Source organism: Somniosus microcephalus, chromosome 2 (genome assembly GCF_052327205.1).
Source record: "Somniosus microcephalus isolate GS21.2 chromosome 2, FLI_Smic_1.0, whole genome shotgun sequence".
NCBI classification, from domain to species: domain Eukaryota; kingdom Metazoa; phylum Chordata; class Chondrichthyes; order Squaliformes; family Somniosidae; genus Somniosus; species Somniosus microcephalus.
This window is the reverse complement of record NC_140988.1, coordinates 46,484,007-46,501,884: the sequence shown is the minus strand read 5'-3', so window position 1 is coordinate 46,501,884 and position 17,878 is coordinate 46,484,007. Positions and strand designations below refer to the sequence as shown.

Here is a 17,878-nt window from a genome sequence, read left to right as displayed (position 1 = left end):
GCTTAGCCCACACTGGGTGAGGTCGGAGATCTGGAGACTGAGGTCAGGTGTTTTAAGTGTGATTAGGTAGGCTACAAAGTAAACTAATGCTAGTGTTTTAGAAATCCTGTGATGCAATCCAGGAGCCTGTATGAGCTCGTAAGGTATGAGATGGCCAGTTATGCGGTGACCATGGATGTAGATAGGTTGACTCCTTACCTTTACCTGGTTGTAGTGAATGGGACGGAAGTGAAGGGGTTACGACTTATGGGACACTAGCTTCTCTTTCACAATAGTACGTTGCGGACAAGTGAGGGAATACCATTTTTGTAAACTGCAAATTTTCCTGCATTAAGGGACTATAGATGACCATAGAGGTACCCGTGGCCAGAGTTTGGCTGGAATATTTGTTATACAAGGGACATGGAACTGAGGTTTTTGTCCATGCTGTTTTTTGAATTCATTTTTGGGTATGACCCCGCTGGCAAGACCAGCATTTATTGCCCCTCCCTAGGTGCCCTTGAGAAAATGGTGGTGAGCCTTCCTAATTGCTTGCTGTACCTGCATGCTAACTGTGTTTCCTGTACGAGGACACCTAAATCTCTTTGAACACCAACATTTAATAGTTTCTTACCATTTAAAAATGGCTGTATTTAGTTGCACCACAAGTGGCTTGGACCAGATTTCTTGGAGGAAAAGGCACACCCAACAGTTTGTCTGGAATGTGTAATTTGATTGCTGGAGAGTAATTCTAAGTCTCTAATGTGTAATTTGATCCAGTCATTGTCACAAGCAGGCTGCTCCAGTGCAGCAATGACTGTGGCATCTACCTGTTAATGTGGTCACCTAGAAAAGCAAGAAAACTCTCACATGATCACATTATCAGTTGAGTGATATAATGTAAAATGCTGGAAATGCTCAGCAAGTCAGGCAGCATCTGTGGAGAGAGAAGCTGTAACATTTCATCAGAAATTGAAACGTTAACTCTGTTTCTCTTTCCGCAAATGCTGCCTGATTTGCGGAGTGAAATCCACAGCAGTGACTATTTTACATAATTTGAGCTGCAGGGTTGGTTTAATGAGGTGCATTTCATTCGAGAACCGGTGATGGTGATGTGACATCACTAGCAGAACCGTAGATTTTTAGCATGCACTGAGTGTGACCCGGCTCTTGTGCAGGATGACGTCACGGGTCAACAGAAAAGCGGAAGTACCCACTCTGTCGCTAATCACATCAAACTAAACACTCTGGTTGAGAAATGCAGTGACTGCTGGTGCATTGTGTGTGGGTCACGGATTGTTAATAGGTTTATTGGGTACGAAGCGAATAGTTCCACTCTGCCCGATCTCGCCGCTCCCCGCCCCCTCTGATCACTTCGCTCTCTGCCCCCTCCGATCTCTCCGTTCATGGTCAGGAGTGTGATCCAGGTCTAGGGGGCGAAGAGATAGAACGTTGTGTTGGGTGCAAAGGGGGTGGGGTTGGAAGAACGCAATCCACATCTAACGGAGGGGGAGAACGTGAGCTGTCTTCCCATCTGGATCACGTTCTCACTTTCATCCCTTTAGACCTGGATCTTGCTCTTCTACCCCCATCCCCACTGTTCTCTCCATGCTCCCACCACACCACCACCCCCCCCCCCCCGAGTTCTTGATCCTCACCCTCTCCCCCCCCCCCCACCCTCTGATCCCGTCCCCTCTCCCCCATCCTCCGATTCCCTGTCCCCTCTCTCCTCCTGTCCCCCTAACCCCCTTCTGATCCTGCTCTTTTTTTCCCCCCCATCCCCTGTCCTCTTCCTCCCCCCCCCCCCTCCAATCCCCTGCCCTCTCCTCTCCCCCCGATCCCCTCTCCTCTTTCTCCTCCCCCCACTTCCGATCCCTTCTGAATCACTGAACAATATTCTGTTTTTCGGCTGTTCTTACTAAAGCGAATAACCTCCTATTTCCCCACATTATACTTATTCTGCATTCACTTAACCTGTCTATATCCCTTTGCAGGCTCGGTGTCCCCCTCACAGCTTACTTTCCCACCTAGCTTTGTATCATCAGCAAATTTGGATACATTGCACTCGATCCCTTCATCCAAGTCATTAATATAGATTGTAAATAGCTGAGGCCCAAGCACTGATCCTTGCAGCACCCAACTAGATACAGCCTGACAACCAGCAAATTACCCGTTTATCCCTACCCTGTTTTCTGTTCATAACCAATCCTCTATCCATGCTAATATATTGCCCCAACCCCATGAACCCTTATCTTGCATAGCAACCTTTTATGTGGCTCCTTATCAAATGTCTTTTGGAAATCTAAATATACTACATCCATTGGTTCCCCTTTATCTACCCTGCTAGTTACATCCTCAAAAAAACTCTAATAAATTTGTTAACCATGATTTCTCTTTCATAAAACCCTAATTACTCTGCCTAATCATATATTATTATAATTTTGTAAGTGCCCTATTACCACTTCCTTAATAATGGATTCTAGCATTTTCTCAATGACTAATATCAGGCTAACTGGCCTGTAGTTGCCTGTTTTCTCCCTCCTTTCTTGAATAGCAGTGTTACATTTTCTACCTTCCAATCTACTGGGACCGTTCTAGAATTTAGGGAATTTTGGAAGATCGCAACCAATGCATCCACTGTCTCTTCAGCCACCTCTTTTAGAACCCGTGGATGTAGGCCATCAGGTCCAGGGGTTTGGGCCAAACCCCCAATTGTGGCGATTTGGGCAGGGAAGGTGGTAGAGAGTATTGCCAGGTGGGGAGGCTTAAGTAAGGGCCAAGGTGTCACCGCCATAAGTCATTCTTCTGTCAGTCATGATATTGATGCAATCATTCACAATAAGGTTGTGATTGGAAGACCCTTCAAAGTGAAGACCTTATCAGTCACATGGACGGGAGTGTCATTGATGAGCATAGATGTATTTTTTGACATGTTTTGAGCATGCAGAGTGAGCAAATGGCACGTTCAATTTTCTGTTGGGTAAAAGGATGGAAAACTTTATTTCTGCTGTAAGGAACAAGAAAGAATTGAATGGTCTCTAAATTGTCAGACTGCTTGTCTGACATTATCCCGTACTGGATGAGCAGAAATTTTCTCCAGTTAAATATTGGGAAGACCGATACCATTGTCTTTGGTCCCTGCCACAAACTCCGTTCTCTAGCCACTGACTCATCCCTCTTCCTAGCATCTGTCTGAGGCTGAACCACACTGTTTGCAACCTTGGTGTCATATTTGACCCTGAAATGAGCTTCCGACCACATATCTGCACCATAACTAAGACCGCCTATTTCCACCTCTGTAACATCGCCTGTCTCTGCCCCTGCCTCAGCTCATCTGCTGCTGGAACCCTCATCCATGCCCTTTACCTCTAGACTTGACTATTTCAACTCAATCTTGGCTGGCCTCCCACGTTCTACCTTCCATAAACTTGAAGTCATCCAAAACTCAGTTGCCCGTGTCCTAACTCGCACCAAGTCCCATTCACCCATTACCCCTGTGCTTGCTGACCTACATTGGCGTGCGGTTAAGCAACACCTCAGTTTTAAAGTTCTCATCCTTGTTTTCAAATCCCTCCATGGCCTTGTCCCTCACTATCTCTCTAATCTCCTCCAGCTCCCATTACCATCTCCTTTTGACTTGCACCATCATACCTATAATTCTGCCCTCTTGAGCATCCCTGATTTTAATTGCTCAACCATTAGTGGCTGTGCCTTCAGCTGCCTAGGCCCAAAGCTTTGGAATTCCCTCACTAAACCTCTCTTGCCTCCTTTAAGACGCTCCTTAAAATCTACCTCTTTGACCAAGCTTTTGGTCATTGCCCTAATATCTCTATGTGGCTCAGTGTCAAACTTTTTGTCTTGTAACACTCCTGTGAAGCACCTTGGAATATTTTATAATGTTAAAGGTACTATATAAATACAAGTTGTTGTTCTCTTGAAAGATTTGAATCTTCCAATGAAAAGTCTTCTCTATCATAAAAACAGAAAATGCTGGAAATACTCAGCAGGTCAGGCAGCATCTGTGCAGAGAGGAACAGAGTTAACGTCTCAGGTCGATGACCCTTCGTCAAACTGGAAAAAGTTAGAGATATATTAGGTTTTAAGCAAGTGCAGAAGAAGGGGGAGGGGAGGAAAGAACAAAAGGGAAGGTATTTGATGGAGTGATTAAAAGACAAAAGGGATGATGGTGTAAGGCAAAAGGAGATGGTAATGGGACAAGTAAAGAAACAAAAGATGGGTCTGGAAGAGGTGTAAATGGGAATAGCAGAATCATCAATAGCTGCCAGCTGAAAAATGGGGGCAGAGGTTATGATCTGAAATTGTTGAACTCAGTATTGAGTCATACAGTTGTAAGGTGCCTAATCGAAAGAGAAGGTGCTGTTCCTGAAGTTTATGTAGAGCTTCATTGGAACAGTGTACGAGGCTGAGGTCAGAGTGGCGTGGAAAATTAACGTCACAGGTGATCAGAAGCTTGGGGTCACTCTTGCGGACTGAGCAGAAGTGTTTCACAAAGCGGTCACCCAATCTGCGTTTGGTCTCCCCAGTGTAGTTGGGCCGAATGGCCTGTTTCTGTGCTGTATATTTTATGTCATTCTATTTGTATTCTAATATCGTCGTTTTTGACATACTGCTATACATAACTAAACTTGTTGTTCAGGTGAGTATTCTCGACTCGGAAGAAGTGTGTATGGAACTTTTAAAAGGGAGCGGTGCTCAAGAACGTGTGAAGGAGGTACTTAGAATATCCTGTGATGGAAGCACGGTAAGTTATTTTAAAAATGTTTGATAATTTGCTTTGGTGGCTGGCATCTTTATTTTCTTTAATACAAACAAGAATATCTGTACAGGTAGACTACCCTTTATCCGAAATTCCGAAAACCGAAACCCTCTAAAAACCGAAAGTTTTTTCGTTCAGCGTAAGTCGTGCGCACGACTTACGCTGAGCAGAGGGTCAGCGTAAGTCGTGCGCGCGACCCCCCGCCGGCCCCGACCCCTGCCGACTTACGCTGAGTGTCAGCGTAAGTCGTGCGCACGACCCCCCCGCCGACCCCGACCGTAAGTCGGTCGGGGCCGGCGGGGATCCGGGGGGGTCGGCGGGGGTCGTGGCCGGCGGGGGGGTCGGGGCCGGCGGGGGGTCGGGTCGGCGGGGGGTCGTGCGCACGACCCCCCACCGACACCCCCGCCGACCCACCATCCGAAATTCTCCGAAAACCGAAACACGGCTGGTCCCGAGGTTTTCGGATAAAGGATAGTCTACCTGTATGTGGGTGGGCAGAGGTGGGGAGATTTCTTCTAAATAAATTGCAGGTTGATTGGTCAAAATTCTACTGATAATTGTGATTCCTACGTGTTATGGTCTAATAAGTTCCAGTAACACACTTCAAACTGGTCTACTTGTCGAGGGGAAATGTTGTGTAAATCATTTACATTGTTTTATAACCTTGTCTTGATTTCACTTGAGGTTTCATTTAAAGTGAAGCTAATTCGGTTACTCTGTATCTACGTTAGACTTTAAACACAGTATGATTTTGTATGGAATGTGTTTGACATTTACTCTCCACAGATCCATATTTATCATCCTAATGAGGGAAAAGGCTTCCCGCTGGATGACAGACCTCCATCTCCACCAGAGGAAGTATTTGTTTACAGTTTTGACAACTTGCCAGGTATCTACTATTAACGGACAATGTTGACCTGTTGATGTGATGTTCTGAATTTTTCTCAAGCCTTCATAGGTTTCTAAAATTATGTAAGAATGCCAGGATATGTAGCTGTGGTTGCAAGAAATTATTTACAGGAAACTTTGTGCTACCCGGAGGTGAGCTATCCGGCAATCTGGAACCACTGGCAAAAATCAGCAGTCGTTTTTTATTCTTTTTGTTTGTTTTTTTTTGCTTTGTTTGAACAGTCAAGCTGTGCAAGGTCTGTAGCTATAGCAACAGCTTCAGCTACAGAGCTTTAGGGCCACACCCGAGTGTTTAGAAGCTGTTGCTAAGCAACAGTGTTTGTTGTCAAATACGGAGATAAGAATCTCCGTATCTCTCAACAGTAACTCTGGAGAGTACGGCAGTTTTGAGGCAACGGCAGCAGCTCGGTCCCGTGGGTGCCGGATAGCACAAAGGTACCTGTAATTGGTTTAAATAAGGTTTTTTTCCCTCATTTCTTAAGTTGATGTAGATTATATAGAAATGTAAATATTACAAGTTCCAGTCACCAATAAATAGAAGGAAACATTGACTTGTTAAATATGCCTGGCCTTCATGATCTAAATGATTGCTTTTCATAATTATCAATTTTAAAGTGAAAAGCATAAATACGCATGCTATCAGCATTTAACAACTTAGTGCTTTATTTTAGTTACTCTAATATAAATTGACAAATTAACGATTTCATGTGGGGCCAAGTAGAAAACGGGGCCAAGTAGAAAACATGGCTAGACTGGGGTAGAATTTGTTTTTAATGCATTTTAAAAACTGGGTGTGGAGGGGATGATGGGGTGGGGAAAGAGAGCAACCTAGTCAGAAATACACACTTAAACTGATCAAAGATAAGTTTTTAACCATTTGGAAACAATATATAACGCATGAATACTTCGCGTAATACACTATTTTAAAAATTAAATTACTAGAAGTTAATTTATTGGAGAGTCTTTAAATTATTCTCCAAATCGAATTTATTTTTCAGTACTACAACAACTACTTGTATTTATATAGCGCCTTTAACGTATTAAACTACTCGAGGTGCTTCACAGGAGTATTATAAGAAAAAATTTGACACTAAGACATATAAGGAGAAATTAGGGCAGATGACCAAAAGCTTAGTCAAAAGGTAGGTTTTAAGGAATGTCTTAAAGGAGGAAAGAGAAGCGGAGAGGTTTAGGCAGGGAATTCCAGAGCTTAGGGCCTAGATAGCAGAAGACACAACATCCAATGGTTGAGTGATTTTATAATCTGGGATGCTCAAGAGGGCAGAATTAGAGGAGCGTAGATAAGGTATGATGGTACAAGGCAAAAAGAGATGGTAATGGGAGCTGGAGGAGATTAGAGCTGGGGAGTGGCGAGGCGAGGCCATGGAGGGATTTGAAAACAAGGATGAGAATTTTGAAAGAGGCGTTGCTTAACCAGGAATCAATGTAGGTCAGCGAGCACAGGTGTGATGGGTGAACGGGACTTGGTGCAAGTTAGGACACAGGCAGCTGAGGTTTGGATGACCTCGAGTTTACGTAGGGTAGAATGTGGGAGGCCAGCCAGGAGTGCGTTGGAATAGTCAAGTCTAGAGGTAACAAAGGCATGGTGAGGGTTTCAGCAGCGGATGAGCTGAGGCGGAGACGGGCGATTTTATGAAGCTGGATATAGGCGATCTTAGTTATGTCACAGATATGTGGTCGGAAGCTCATTTCAGGGTCAAATATGACACCAAGGTTGCAAACAGTGTAGTTCAGCCTCAGACAGATGTTAGGGAGAGGAATGGAGTTGGTGGCTGGGGAACGGAGTTTGTGGCGGGGACCAACAACAATGGCTTTGATCTTCCCAGTATTTAATTGGAGAAAATTTTTGCTCATCCAAAACTGGATGTTGGACAAGCAGTCTGACAATTTAGAGACTCTGGAGGGGTCGAGAGAAGTGGTGGGAGGTAGAGCTGGGTGTCATCAGCGTAAAGGTGGAAACTGACGCTGTGTTTTCGGATGATGTCGTCAAGGGGCGGCATATAAATGAGAAATAGGAGGGGGCCAAGGATAGATCCTTGGGGGACACTAGAGGTAACGATGCAGGAGTGGGAAGAGAAGCCATTGCAGGTGATTCTCTGGCTACGATTCGATAGATAAGAATGAAACCAGGCGAGTGCAGTCCCACTCAGCTGGACGATGGTGGAGAGGCATTGGAGTGGTCAACCATGTCAAAGGCTGCAGACAAGTCAAGGAGGACAAGGAGGGATGGTTTACCTTTATCACGGTTGCAAAGGATGTCATTTGTGACTTCGATGAGAGCTTTTTCAGTACTGTGGCAGGGGTGGAAACCTGATCGGAGGGATTTAGACATGGAGTTGTGGAAAAGGTGGGCACGGATTTGGGAGGTGACAACACATTCAAGGACTTTGGAGAGGAAAGGGGGGTTGGAGATGGGGCAGTAGTTTGCAAGGACTGAGGGGTCAATGGTTTTTTGAAGAGCGAGGAGATGACAGCAGATTTGAGGGAGAGGGGGAGAGTACCTGAGGAGAGAGAACAGTTAACAATGTCAATATGGGGGCCAGAAAAGGAAGTTGGGTGGTCAGTTTGGTGGGAATAGGGTCAAGGGAGCAGGAAGTGGGTCTCATGGACAAGATGCGCACAAAAAGGTCATGAGGGGAGGTAGGAGAGAAATTGGAGAAAGATGTGAGTTCAGGGCTAGGGCATGGGGGTACCTTAGAGGAAGTTTGGCCCGGTGGGCATTGGGAAGGAAAGGAAGTGGCAGAGGCAGCTGAACGGATGGTCTCAATCTTGGAGACAAAGAAGTCCATGAGCTCCTCGCACTTGTTGTCGGATGTGAGGGTGGAGGAGACGGGAGGTTTCAGAAGACGGTTAGCAGTGGAGAATAGAAGCCGGGGTTTATCTTTGCATTCCAGAATGATTCTGGAACAGTGAGCAATTTTGGCAGATGAGAGCAGGACCCGATGATGCTTTGTGGTCCTGCCAGATCTGGTGGCGAATGGCTAAACCAGTTGTCCGCCATATCAGTTCAAGTCTGCGTCCCTTGGACTTAAGTGATCAAAGATGAGTGCCGTACCATGGGGGGAACGGCCAGGGTGAGAGAGAGTAATTGTTTTAATACGGACTAGGACATCAAAGGTGGTGGTGAGGGTGTTGATGAGCTGCAGAAATGTGGTGAATGGAGGGCCAAAGGCTGGACAGTTGGGATTTCATAAGTGCAGTTGTAAGAGAGTTGGGAGAGAGTTTTTTCCAGGGGAGGATACAGAAGGAAGTAGTGTTGGTGGTGGGGAGGGGAGGGGGGTGCGGAGGGGGATGTGGGTGGAGAGTGATATGAGGAAGTGGGCAGAGATGGCCTTATCTGCAATTGACACGATGGGAGTAGCGAGGCCACGAGAGATGGCAAGGTCGAGGGGGTAGCCGTGAATATGGATTGGGGAGTTTACATGGAGGGAGAAATAATAGGCTAGTGAACTCGGGAGAGAGAGCATGATTAATTGAGCTGGAGGTTGAAATCACCGAGGATGAGTAGTCACTTGGTGCAGAGGCTAAGGGAGGAAAGCAGTGAAGATATCTCAGTAATAAAATTTTTATGGTACTTGGGTGGGCGGTAGAGAACGAGAATTTTAAGTGAGAGGGTTGGAATAAGGTGAGATGCTCAAAGGAGGAGAAAGTGCCGGAGGAGTAGGGGGACAGACCAAGGTGTGATTTGCTGATTAGAGCCACACCACCACCACGGCAGTCTGAGCGGGGCAAGTGGTGGAAGGTATAGCCAGGCGGGGAGGCTTCATTTAAGGTGTCATCACCCCTCAGCCAAGTTTCCGTCAGGGCCATGATGTTGATGCAGTCATCCACGATAAGCTAATGGATTCCAAGGACCTTGTTTGCAAGTGAACAGACATTCTGGAAGGAGATACGGAGAGGGTCGGTGATGGCTGACCCACTGCCACCGTCCACAGGGTCAGCGCTGGGAGGGGTGAGTTGGACAGAGAGGAGATTGGTAAGATTAGCCCCCAGTGGGCGCACTGGATGGGAAGGTCGGCTAGAGAGTAAGATGGAACAGTTAGGGTTGCTGCTCGTAAGGAGGCAGCGACAAGTGCCTCGATGGGCCCTTCATAGGATGCCAAGAGAGGCACAGAGGGATGCTGTAGGCTTATCTAAGAGGGAGTCAAGCCTGGGACAGCAGCAAGAGAGTAGGAAGGTTGAAGAGTAATGGAGGATTGAGGTAGGGATTTGGGAGGGCAGTGTATCCAAGACAGGAGGCATGACGACAGGAGAGAGCGGTCGGGGAGGGATAGAGAGAAAAGGAAAAGGGGAGAAAAAAGTGGAAAAAGAAATGAATGGCTCTGGTCTGAAGCGGCAGCCAAAGTGCGCACACGAATGGACACGGAAAAGCTCAGGTTACATAGGCCTGGTTATGTAGTAATTAATGGGATACATATTTTCTGATAGGGAATAGGTTGGAGACAATAGTAGGGAGACGAGAGTCAAAGTTAGAGGTCCCATGGAGGGACAAAGCCGACATAAGCAGGATGGAGCCGGCACAGAGCATCGACTAACTGCTGTCCAAATTCAGAGACGGGTGTAGCAGGGGAGTGAAGTCCAGAAGCTATTTGAAGGGTAGAGAGTTCGAAGTTAGAAGCTGTTGCCGTAGGAATGAGTCGGTAGCGGTGCAGCAAGATAATGGTGAAATTGACGCAAGTGGGAGGTCACCGTAGATCAAAGCGGCGGAGAAAATGTAAAACCACAAGCCAGTAGAACGAGTCACCGGACAGCAAGTGAAACAGCAGCTGCTAGCCAAAAGCCAACTATGGACAGCATCTGAAGCTGTCTTATTTGGAGAATTTCTGGCTCGTCTGTATTCCATCATGAGTAATAGGGCAGAATGGGTACACTGACTTCCTGTTAACTGAGTTCTAGGCACCCAGTTTGTTAGAAATTAGAAAATGCCAGCTCTGTTCTGGTTGTCAACAGGAACGTTTGTGTTTTTTAAATAAGGCTATAATTTTAATATGGAAACTTGGTGAGCCCATTGTAGCCTTCTCCTTGAGTATTTGTTTGAATCTTGTTACAGTACATTGCACACCATCTTGTGATGGCATGGTTGATGAGCAAACATTTTGTACTTTTATAATGAGATGTTTGCGGTATGGTATTCCCCCAAATACATTACAAAGTATAACCTACCAAACCTTCTAACAGAATGTTATAGCTGAAAGCCTTATAATAAGGGTAGATGTACTCTCATCAAAACAGAAAATTCTAGAAATAAACTGGGCAAGCAGCATCTGTAGAGAGAGAGTTAACATTTCAGGTTGATGACATTTAATCAGAACTGGATGTTGGAGATGAACAGATGTTTAAACAAATAGCTTTAAGCAAGTATTTGCTTAAAAGCTGTTCATCTAACATCTTCACGTTCTGCTGAAAGGTCATCAACCTGAAACATTAAGTCTGTTAACCTGCTGAATGTACCCAGCATTTTCTGTTTTTTATTTCTGATTTCCAGCATCTGCAGTATTTTGCTTTTGTTTTAGATGTACTGTTCTCTTCAGAGAGTGCATTGCGTTTAGTTTAAAAATTGCATCAAGAATGACTGGCCTTGTTGCATTCATTTGTACATTACCTTCACTGTTACAAATTTTGTTTCAGAAAAGTACTGGAAGAAATACCAATATGCATCGAAGTTTGTCCATTTGGTGAGATCCAAAACCCCAAAGGTCACACTGTACACTAAATATGCTAAATGCATGTTGATGGAGAATGGCCCACAAGCTGATGTTGAAGTCTGCTTTTATGATGGTGAGTCTTGACTGCTTAAACATGGTGCACAACAAGATGCCTGGGCTTACATGTGGGTTCTTACTATTTTGATAACTTGTTTAACAGGAGCCAAAATTAACAAGACATCAGAGTTTCTTCGTATCATAGAAAAGTCTGGGAAGTCACACACACTCAATGGAGCAAAAATGACTGGCCCAAGTGAAGATGTAAAATCTTATGTGGAACATGCACATGAGGTAAACAGATTATTCCTGAGGTGTCTGGTCTGTTTGCATGCTGTTGGTAAATATTCTATATTTGTATAATACAGTGAATGAGCATTACTCTATCATGTTTTTAAAAAATAGTTTGCATGGAGTACTTGCAGTCCACTTGGTATAGTTAAGATAAATTCTGACCTAGCTACGATATGTGTAATTAAGACAATCCCTATAATGCATTTTGTGACCTGTACCTAAACAATTGTCTCCCTCAGTGCCCTGATTTGATCAAAATGAGTTATAGCTTTGATTACAGTTTTAAAATGGAGCAATATACTTTTTAAATAATTATTCCAATTACAGATGAACATCAGAACATACAAGGTAACTAATACAAACTTCTATGATCTGAGCACCATAATAGAATATATATTTAGCGTGAATCACTATCCATTGTTACCACAAGTGCCTAAGCAAACTGTATCCACTATTGATCAATCACACAAGCAAAGTTCTATAGGGTAAAAATGAGTGGTGTTGATAATCAACTTAGCCCTAAATTAGAAGGGCTAAATGCTGCTGAAAAGTCCAAAAAGCTTATTTTCAACAGTTTGGGGGCAGAGATAGAAAACAAAAATACAGTAACCTAATAATAATGGGGGAAAGTAGCAATTAGGTCATTCTAAAAATTCTTGTCGTCATCCAATTGAGACTCCCCCTTTTAATAATACGACCTGTCGTGTTGGGTACCTGATCCCTTCCTCAGTTGCCTCAGTGAGGTTGGTTGTATACTCTGGACACCCTTCATTGATTTTTAGTGGAAGTCAGCACTTTGAATCCATCTGAGAGTCAATTCAGAGGCACTGACCCTTGGGGAGCAAAACACTTCATGGGTGAGACCATTCCATCCGCTTAACTTGGAGGATATTGTGCATGCAGGGTGCTGTATAATGCTAGGATTTCAATTCTTAATGCACAACATAACAAAGATAATTGGCAAAAATTACTTAAGGATGTACAGTATGAATATATGTAAAGGATGCATAACGAATGAAATACAGTAACAAAATTATACTTCAAAATAAAATCTAAATATTAAACCCGAGATCATAAATAGTTATTTGTATCTCTCAGGCTCATCAAACTTGTCTTGATCTGGAATCAATTATTGCTGTACAAGAAGAAAGGAAGGAAAAGCAGATGTCATTTTTCCCAATAATTATTGGAAGGTAAAATATCAATCTATGAATCATTGCATGCAATTTGGAAACGGTTTGGAAATAGAAAAGGTGCAATGTGTTTAAAAGTGCTATTGAGGCTGGACAGTTGAATAGAACTTTAATTGGTGACTCATTGAATGATTCATTGCCTGACATTTTCTTATAATAGGCGGCCATCCAACGTAGACTCTATGGTGTCTCCAGCTTCTTCAGTGGACCCAAAATGTGCAGTGCAGGAGCAACCATTGATCCAAGGTACCTCTTCTAGCCAGGCTGCAGGCATTGGTCCCTCTGTAAGTAAACACTTTAAATATTTTATATCTAAAATAGCAAAATTTCTTATTTTCAACATCTTCCACATACCAGATTGTAACAAGGAAAAGCTTTTAGGACAGAGACTTTTTTTTTAGATGTTTCTGATCTTGTCATTGCTCTGGTGAAATCAATTTGTGTTTCCCAATAATTCAAATCTTGATAGACTTTCATCATTTACATAAAGCAGTCCATGTTTGGTTTCAAGTAGTGAACTCGATGCTTCAGACCATTTTACTATATCTGAAAGTCTGTCAAAATACCTTTTTAGTATTTTTTCTCGGGCACAGCATGGATTGTGCTCTGTTTTGCCTGGAGTTTTCATCTTAAACTCTTCAGAATAAATACATTGCTCCTCCAAGATAGGATACTGTGTAAAATGAATTCAGAAAGAGCTGTAGTAAGTCAATGCTAATAGATCGGTTAGCTTGGCACACACTCATAAGATATAGACAATCTTCTTGTTCAAAGGACAATCTCTTCTGTTGGAGTAAGATTGATCTTCAGATAGCAGCAACTGCTAACCTTTTAGGCTAATGTCGAGACTTGTGTTCCAGTGTGACTGATAGAATACACCCTCTTGATAGTCAGTACCTGTACACCTGTCGGTACTGAAAAGAGGAGCGGGAGAAACCTCAGCCTGCTGCTCTCTTTAGAATGGGAGGATTTTCCCATCAACTCTGAGGTTATTCAGGCTATTATATCCTTATGATCCAGCAAGGCTTTGGACTTGGATGGATTCCTGCCTGACTTTTATGAAAAGCTTCTTGAATTAAATGTCTTCTAAGAATGTTTCAGTATATTATTGACATGTGCCCAAATTTCTTCTATTTAAATAAGGATAGAAACCATCCTTTTAGGGCTCTCTCTACCTCCTGCAGTTTGTGATTTGTTTTTCATGGACCAGTTTGGGATTTTGAGGTACAGAAGGTTACTGCAGACCTGTGTGAACTCTACCATGCAAATCAACTTAACTCAGTGGTAGCAGCACTTGCATCTGAGTCAGATTTGTGGGTTCCAGCCCTGCTCGAGGGCTTAAGCACATAATCTAGGCTGACACTTCAGTGCATTACTGAGCGAGTGCTGCATTGTCAGAGGTGCCATCTATCAGATGAGGCGTGAATCCGAGGTCCCTTCTGTCTGTTCAGGTGAATGTAAAATATTCCATGGCACTATTTGAAGAAGAGCTGGGGTGTACCTCTGGTGTTGTGACCATCATTTATCCCTCAACCAACACCACCAAAGCAGATTGATCCCTCAACCAACACCACCAAAGCAGATTAACTGGGCATTTATCTCTGCCAGTTGTTGGACCTTGCTTCACGCAGATTGGCTGCCGTATGTGCCTACAAAAACACCAGTGACCACACTTCAAAAGTAATTCATTGGCTGTTAAGCATTTTGGGATGCCTAGAGGATAGGAAAAGTGCAATTATATATGCAAGTTTTTTATTTAAAAAAAAAAAAAAATCACTTCCTTCTTGCAATGTGTTACTGTATCCCAGCCTTCTGATGCTTTATTTAATTTGAGAGTTAATGGAATCTTCTTCGGCAGTCCCTCGGAACCGAGGATGACTTGCTTCCACATTAAAAATGAGCTCGCAGGTGACTGATTAGTCCAATGCGGGACCTACAGTCTCTGTCACAGGTGGGGCAGACAGTGGTTGAAGGGGCGGGCGGGTGGGGTGCTTGGGTTGACGTGCGCTGCTTGCACTTGGCTTCTGCTTGCTCCCGGCGAAGAGACTCGGTGTTCGGCGCCTTCCCGGATGCTTCTCCTCCACTTGTGCTGTCTTGGGCCAGGGATTCCCAGGTGTCGGTGTGGATGTTGCACTTTTTCAAGGAGGCTTTGAGGGTGACCTTGAAGCGTTTCTTCTGCCCACCTGGGGCTCTCTTGCCGTGCCGGAGCTCCGAGTAGAGCGCTTGTTTTAGGAGTCTCGTATCGGGCATGCGGACAATGTGACCCGTCCATCGGAGCTGATTAAGCGTGGTCAGAGCTTCGATGCTGGGGATGTTGGCCTTAGCAAGAACACTGATGGTACGCCTATCCTGCCAATGGATTTGCAGGATCTTGCGGAGGCAGCGTTGGTGGTACCTCTCCAGTGCTTTGAGGTGCCTGCTGTACATGGTCCATGTCTCTAGCAGGGCGGGTATCACTGCTGCCCTGTAGATATGGAGCAATGAAAAGGATTATGTAGTTTTGCAAATTTAATTTAGCACTTTGGCACAGGGGATATCTTGGTTTGATGTACTCTTACCCTTTGCACCGTAATAAGGACTTTGATGTCCCCATTTTTGTACCTGCATTCCCATTCTTTGTGTTTTTGGATTTATTATAAGGATTCTTTTTGAATTTACTGCATGGATGTGGTTTGCACTTAACCCCCCACCCCGCCCCGCCCCGCCAAAAGCAGGATTTTTCTTTGTTTGCGGTTGTGTCTCTTTATGATGGATCTCTTCTCTCTTCTTGCATGAAATTAAAGCAATGTTGCTCAATAGAAATTGCTGACTAGTCACAGGCATGGCTACAGTGACACTGCTGTAGCCACACACTTTAGTAGAAAACGCCTTGCACACGATACAGGTAAAGATACTTTGTGTATATTTACTTAAACATCTGCAAACATTCAGTGCAAAACATTGCAGTCTTTCTCTATCGCCGAAGTTTGGAAATCTGGCATGAATTTCAGACTCAGCCCCTTGTAGTGCAGCTTCTAGGTCTTTGTCCAGCAGTTGAGTAGTACTTTTCAGAGTGATTACTGAAAATGTTGGACTCGCACAAGACAATGCCAGATCCTGCCCTGTTCTCCATCTAGAACGTGGTTAGATGCTGCTTGCCCTTTGGCATGACGTGCCCTTTTTGGAGCTGCTTGTTATAGCTTGGGCTTGCTTTCTTCTGGCATGTAGTTGACCGCGCGTCAACTACAAGAGAAATGCAGGGAACAGCACCAACCGCTGTACATGGCCGCCTTTGACCTTACAAAGGCCTTCGACACCGTCAGCCGTGAGGGATTATGGAGTGTTCTCAAATTCGGCTGCCCTCAAAAATTTGTCACCATCCTCCGCCTGCTTCACGACGACATGCAAGCCGTGATCCTGACCAATGGATCCACCACAGACCCAGTTCACGTACGGACTGGGGTCAAGCAAGGCTGTGTCATCGCACCAACGCTCCTCTTGATCTTCCTGGCTGCAATGCTCCATCTCACCTTCAGTAAGCTGGAATGGAGCTAATCTACAGAACAAACCGGAAACTGTTCAACCTCCGTCGCCTCCAGTCCAGATCCAAGGTCATCCCATCTTCTGTCATCGAATTACAGTATGCAGACGACACTTGCGTCTGCGTACACTCTGAGGTCGAGGTCGAACTCCAAACCATCGTCAATTCCTTCACCGAAGCGTACGAGAGCATGGGTCTTGCACTAAACATCCGTAAGACAAAGGTCCTCTACCAACCTGCCCCTGCCACACAGTACTGCTCCCCGATTATCAAAACCCATGACGAGGCCTTGGACAATGTGGACCACTTTCCATACCTTGGGAGCCTACTGTCAACAAGGGCAGACGTCGATGATGACGTCCAGCACCGCCTTCAGTGTGCCAGTGCAGCCTTCAGTTGCCTGAGGAAGAGAGTATTTGAAGACTGATGCGCTATCAATTCTAATAAAAGGCTGGGCAGAGTTCAGAACGACAGGCTTTTATTAACTACTGAATTGCACTTCAGACAGATCAGGACTATGCCTCTAGTGGACGACCGAATGCCAGGAGCTGCCATGCGGCCGCTCTTATACTCGGTAGCCCAGGGGCGGAGTCAGCTGAGGCATAGTCAGGCACAACAGTGAAACAAGAGTGAACGACAACAACAACAACAACAGTGAACACAGTGAACTACAGTGGTTTACCACATTCACCCCTCCGTTTAAAATTAAGTCCGGCGGGGTGAAGTGTATCAAAAGTTCGAGTAGGCGAGTCTGTCAGGCGGCCTCGTTTGCCGTCGAGATCTTCGTGGCGACGGTTGCGATGGTACAGCTTCCCACGACGCGTCTTGAGCGGGGTCCAGCACCGGCGTATCGTCCCCTTTGGTGTTGGGTGGGCGAGTGGACTCCGGCTGGTCCTGGGGTCGCGGCATGCCGTCTACTGGGGTGGAATGGACAGGGGTGAGAATTGGGTCTACTGAATTTTGGGCCGTGTCGGAGGGGGTCGTGGTTGGGGGCAATGGTGGCGGGTCAGTGGACCCCGAGGGTGCCAGATCTCTAATGGAGACTGTATCCTCCCGCCCGTCCGGGTATGCCACGTAGGCGTACTGGGGGTTGGCATGGAGGAGGTGAACCTTCTCTACCAGGGGAGCCGTTTTGTGGGACCTTACATGCTTCCTCAGCAGGACGGGCCCTGGGGACGTCAGCCAGTGTGGTAGTGAGTTACCGGATGTGGACCTCCGGGGAAAAACAAACATTCGCTCATGGGGGGTTGCGTTGGTGGCTGTACACAGCAGTGACCGGATGGAGTGGAGCGCATCGGGTAGGACATCCTGCCAACGGGAGGTCGGAAGGCCCCTAGATTTTAAGGCTAGGAGGGCCGCCTTCCAGACCGTCGCGTTCTCTCTTTCAACCTGTCCGTTCCCCCGGGGGTTGTAGCTGGTGGTCCGGCTTGAGGCAATACCTCTCATGAGCAGGTACTGACAGAGTTCGTCGCTCATGAAGGAC

The 17,878-nt window shown here is 45.4% G+C and overlaps 1 protein-coding gene across 2 annotated transcripts in view; it reads left to right on the top strand.

Annotated features, from left to right (window-relative positions):
- plk4 (polo-like kinase 4 (Drosophila)) overlaps positions 1 to 17,878 on the top strand; it is a 65,754-nt gene that overhangs the window by 33,850 nt on the left and 14,026 nt on the right. For both annotated transcript variants that reach the window (XM_086009389.1, XM_086009379.1), the window contains exons 8-13: positions 4,637 to 4,741; positions 5,543 to 5,645; positions 11,315 to 11,464; positions 11,552 to 11,682; positions 12,781 to 12,875; positions 13,036 to 13,159. In XM_086009389.1, coding sequence (XP_085865515.1) covers positions 4,637 to 4,741; positions 5,543 to 5,645; positions 11,315 to 11,464; positions 11,552 to 11,682; positions 12,781 to 12,875; positions 13,036 to 13,159 — 708 coding nt within the window. The remainder of the gene's footprint in view (positions 1 to 4,636; positions 4,742 to 5,542; positions 5,646 to 11,314; positions 11,465 to 11,551; positions 11,683 to 12,780; positions 12,876 to 13,035; positions 13,160 to 17,878) is intronic.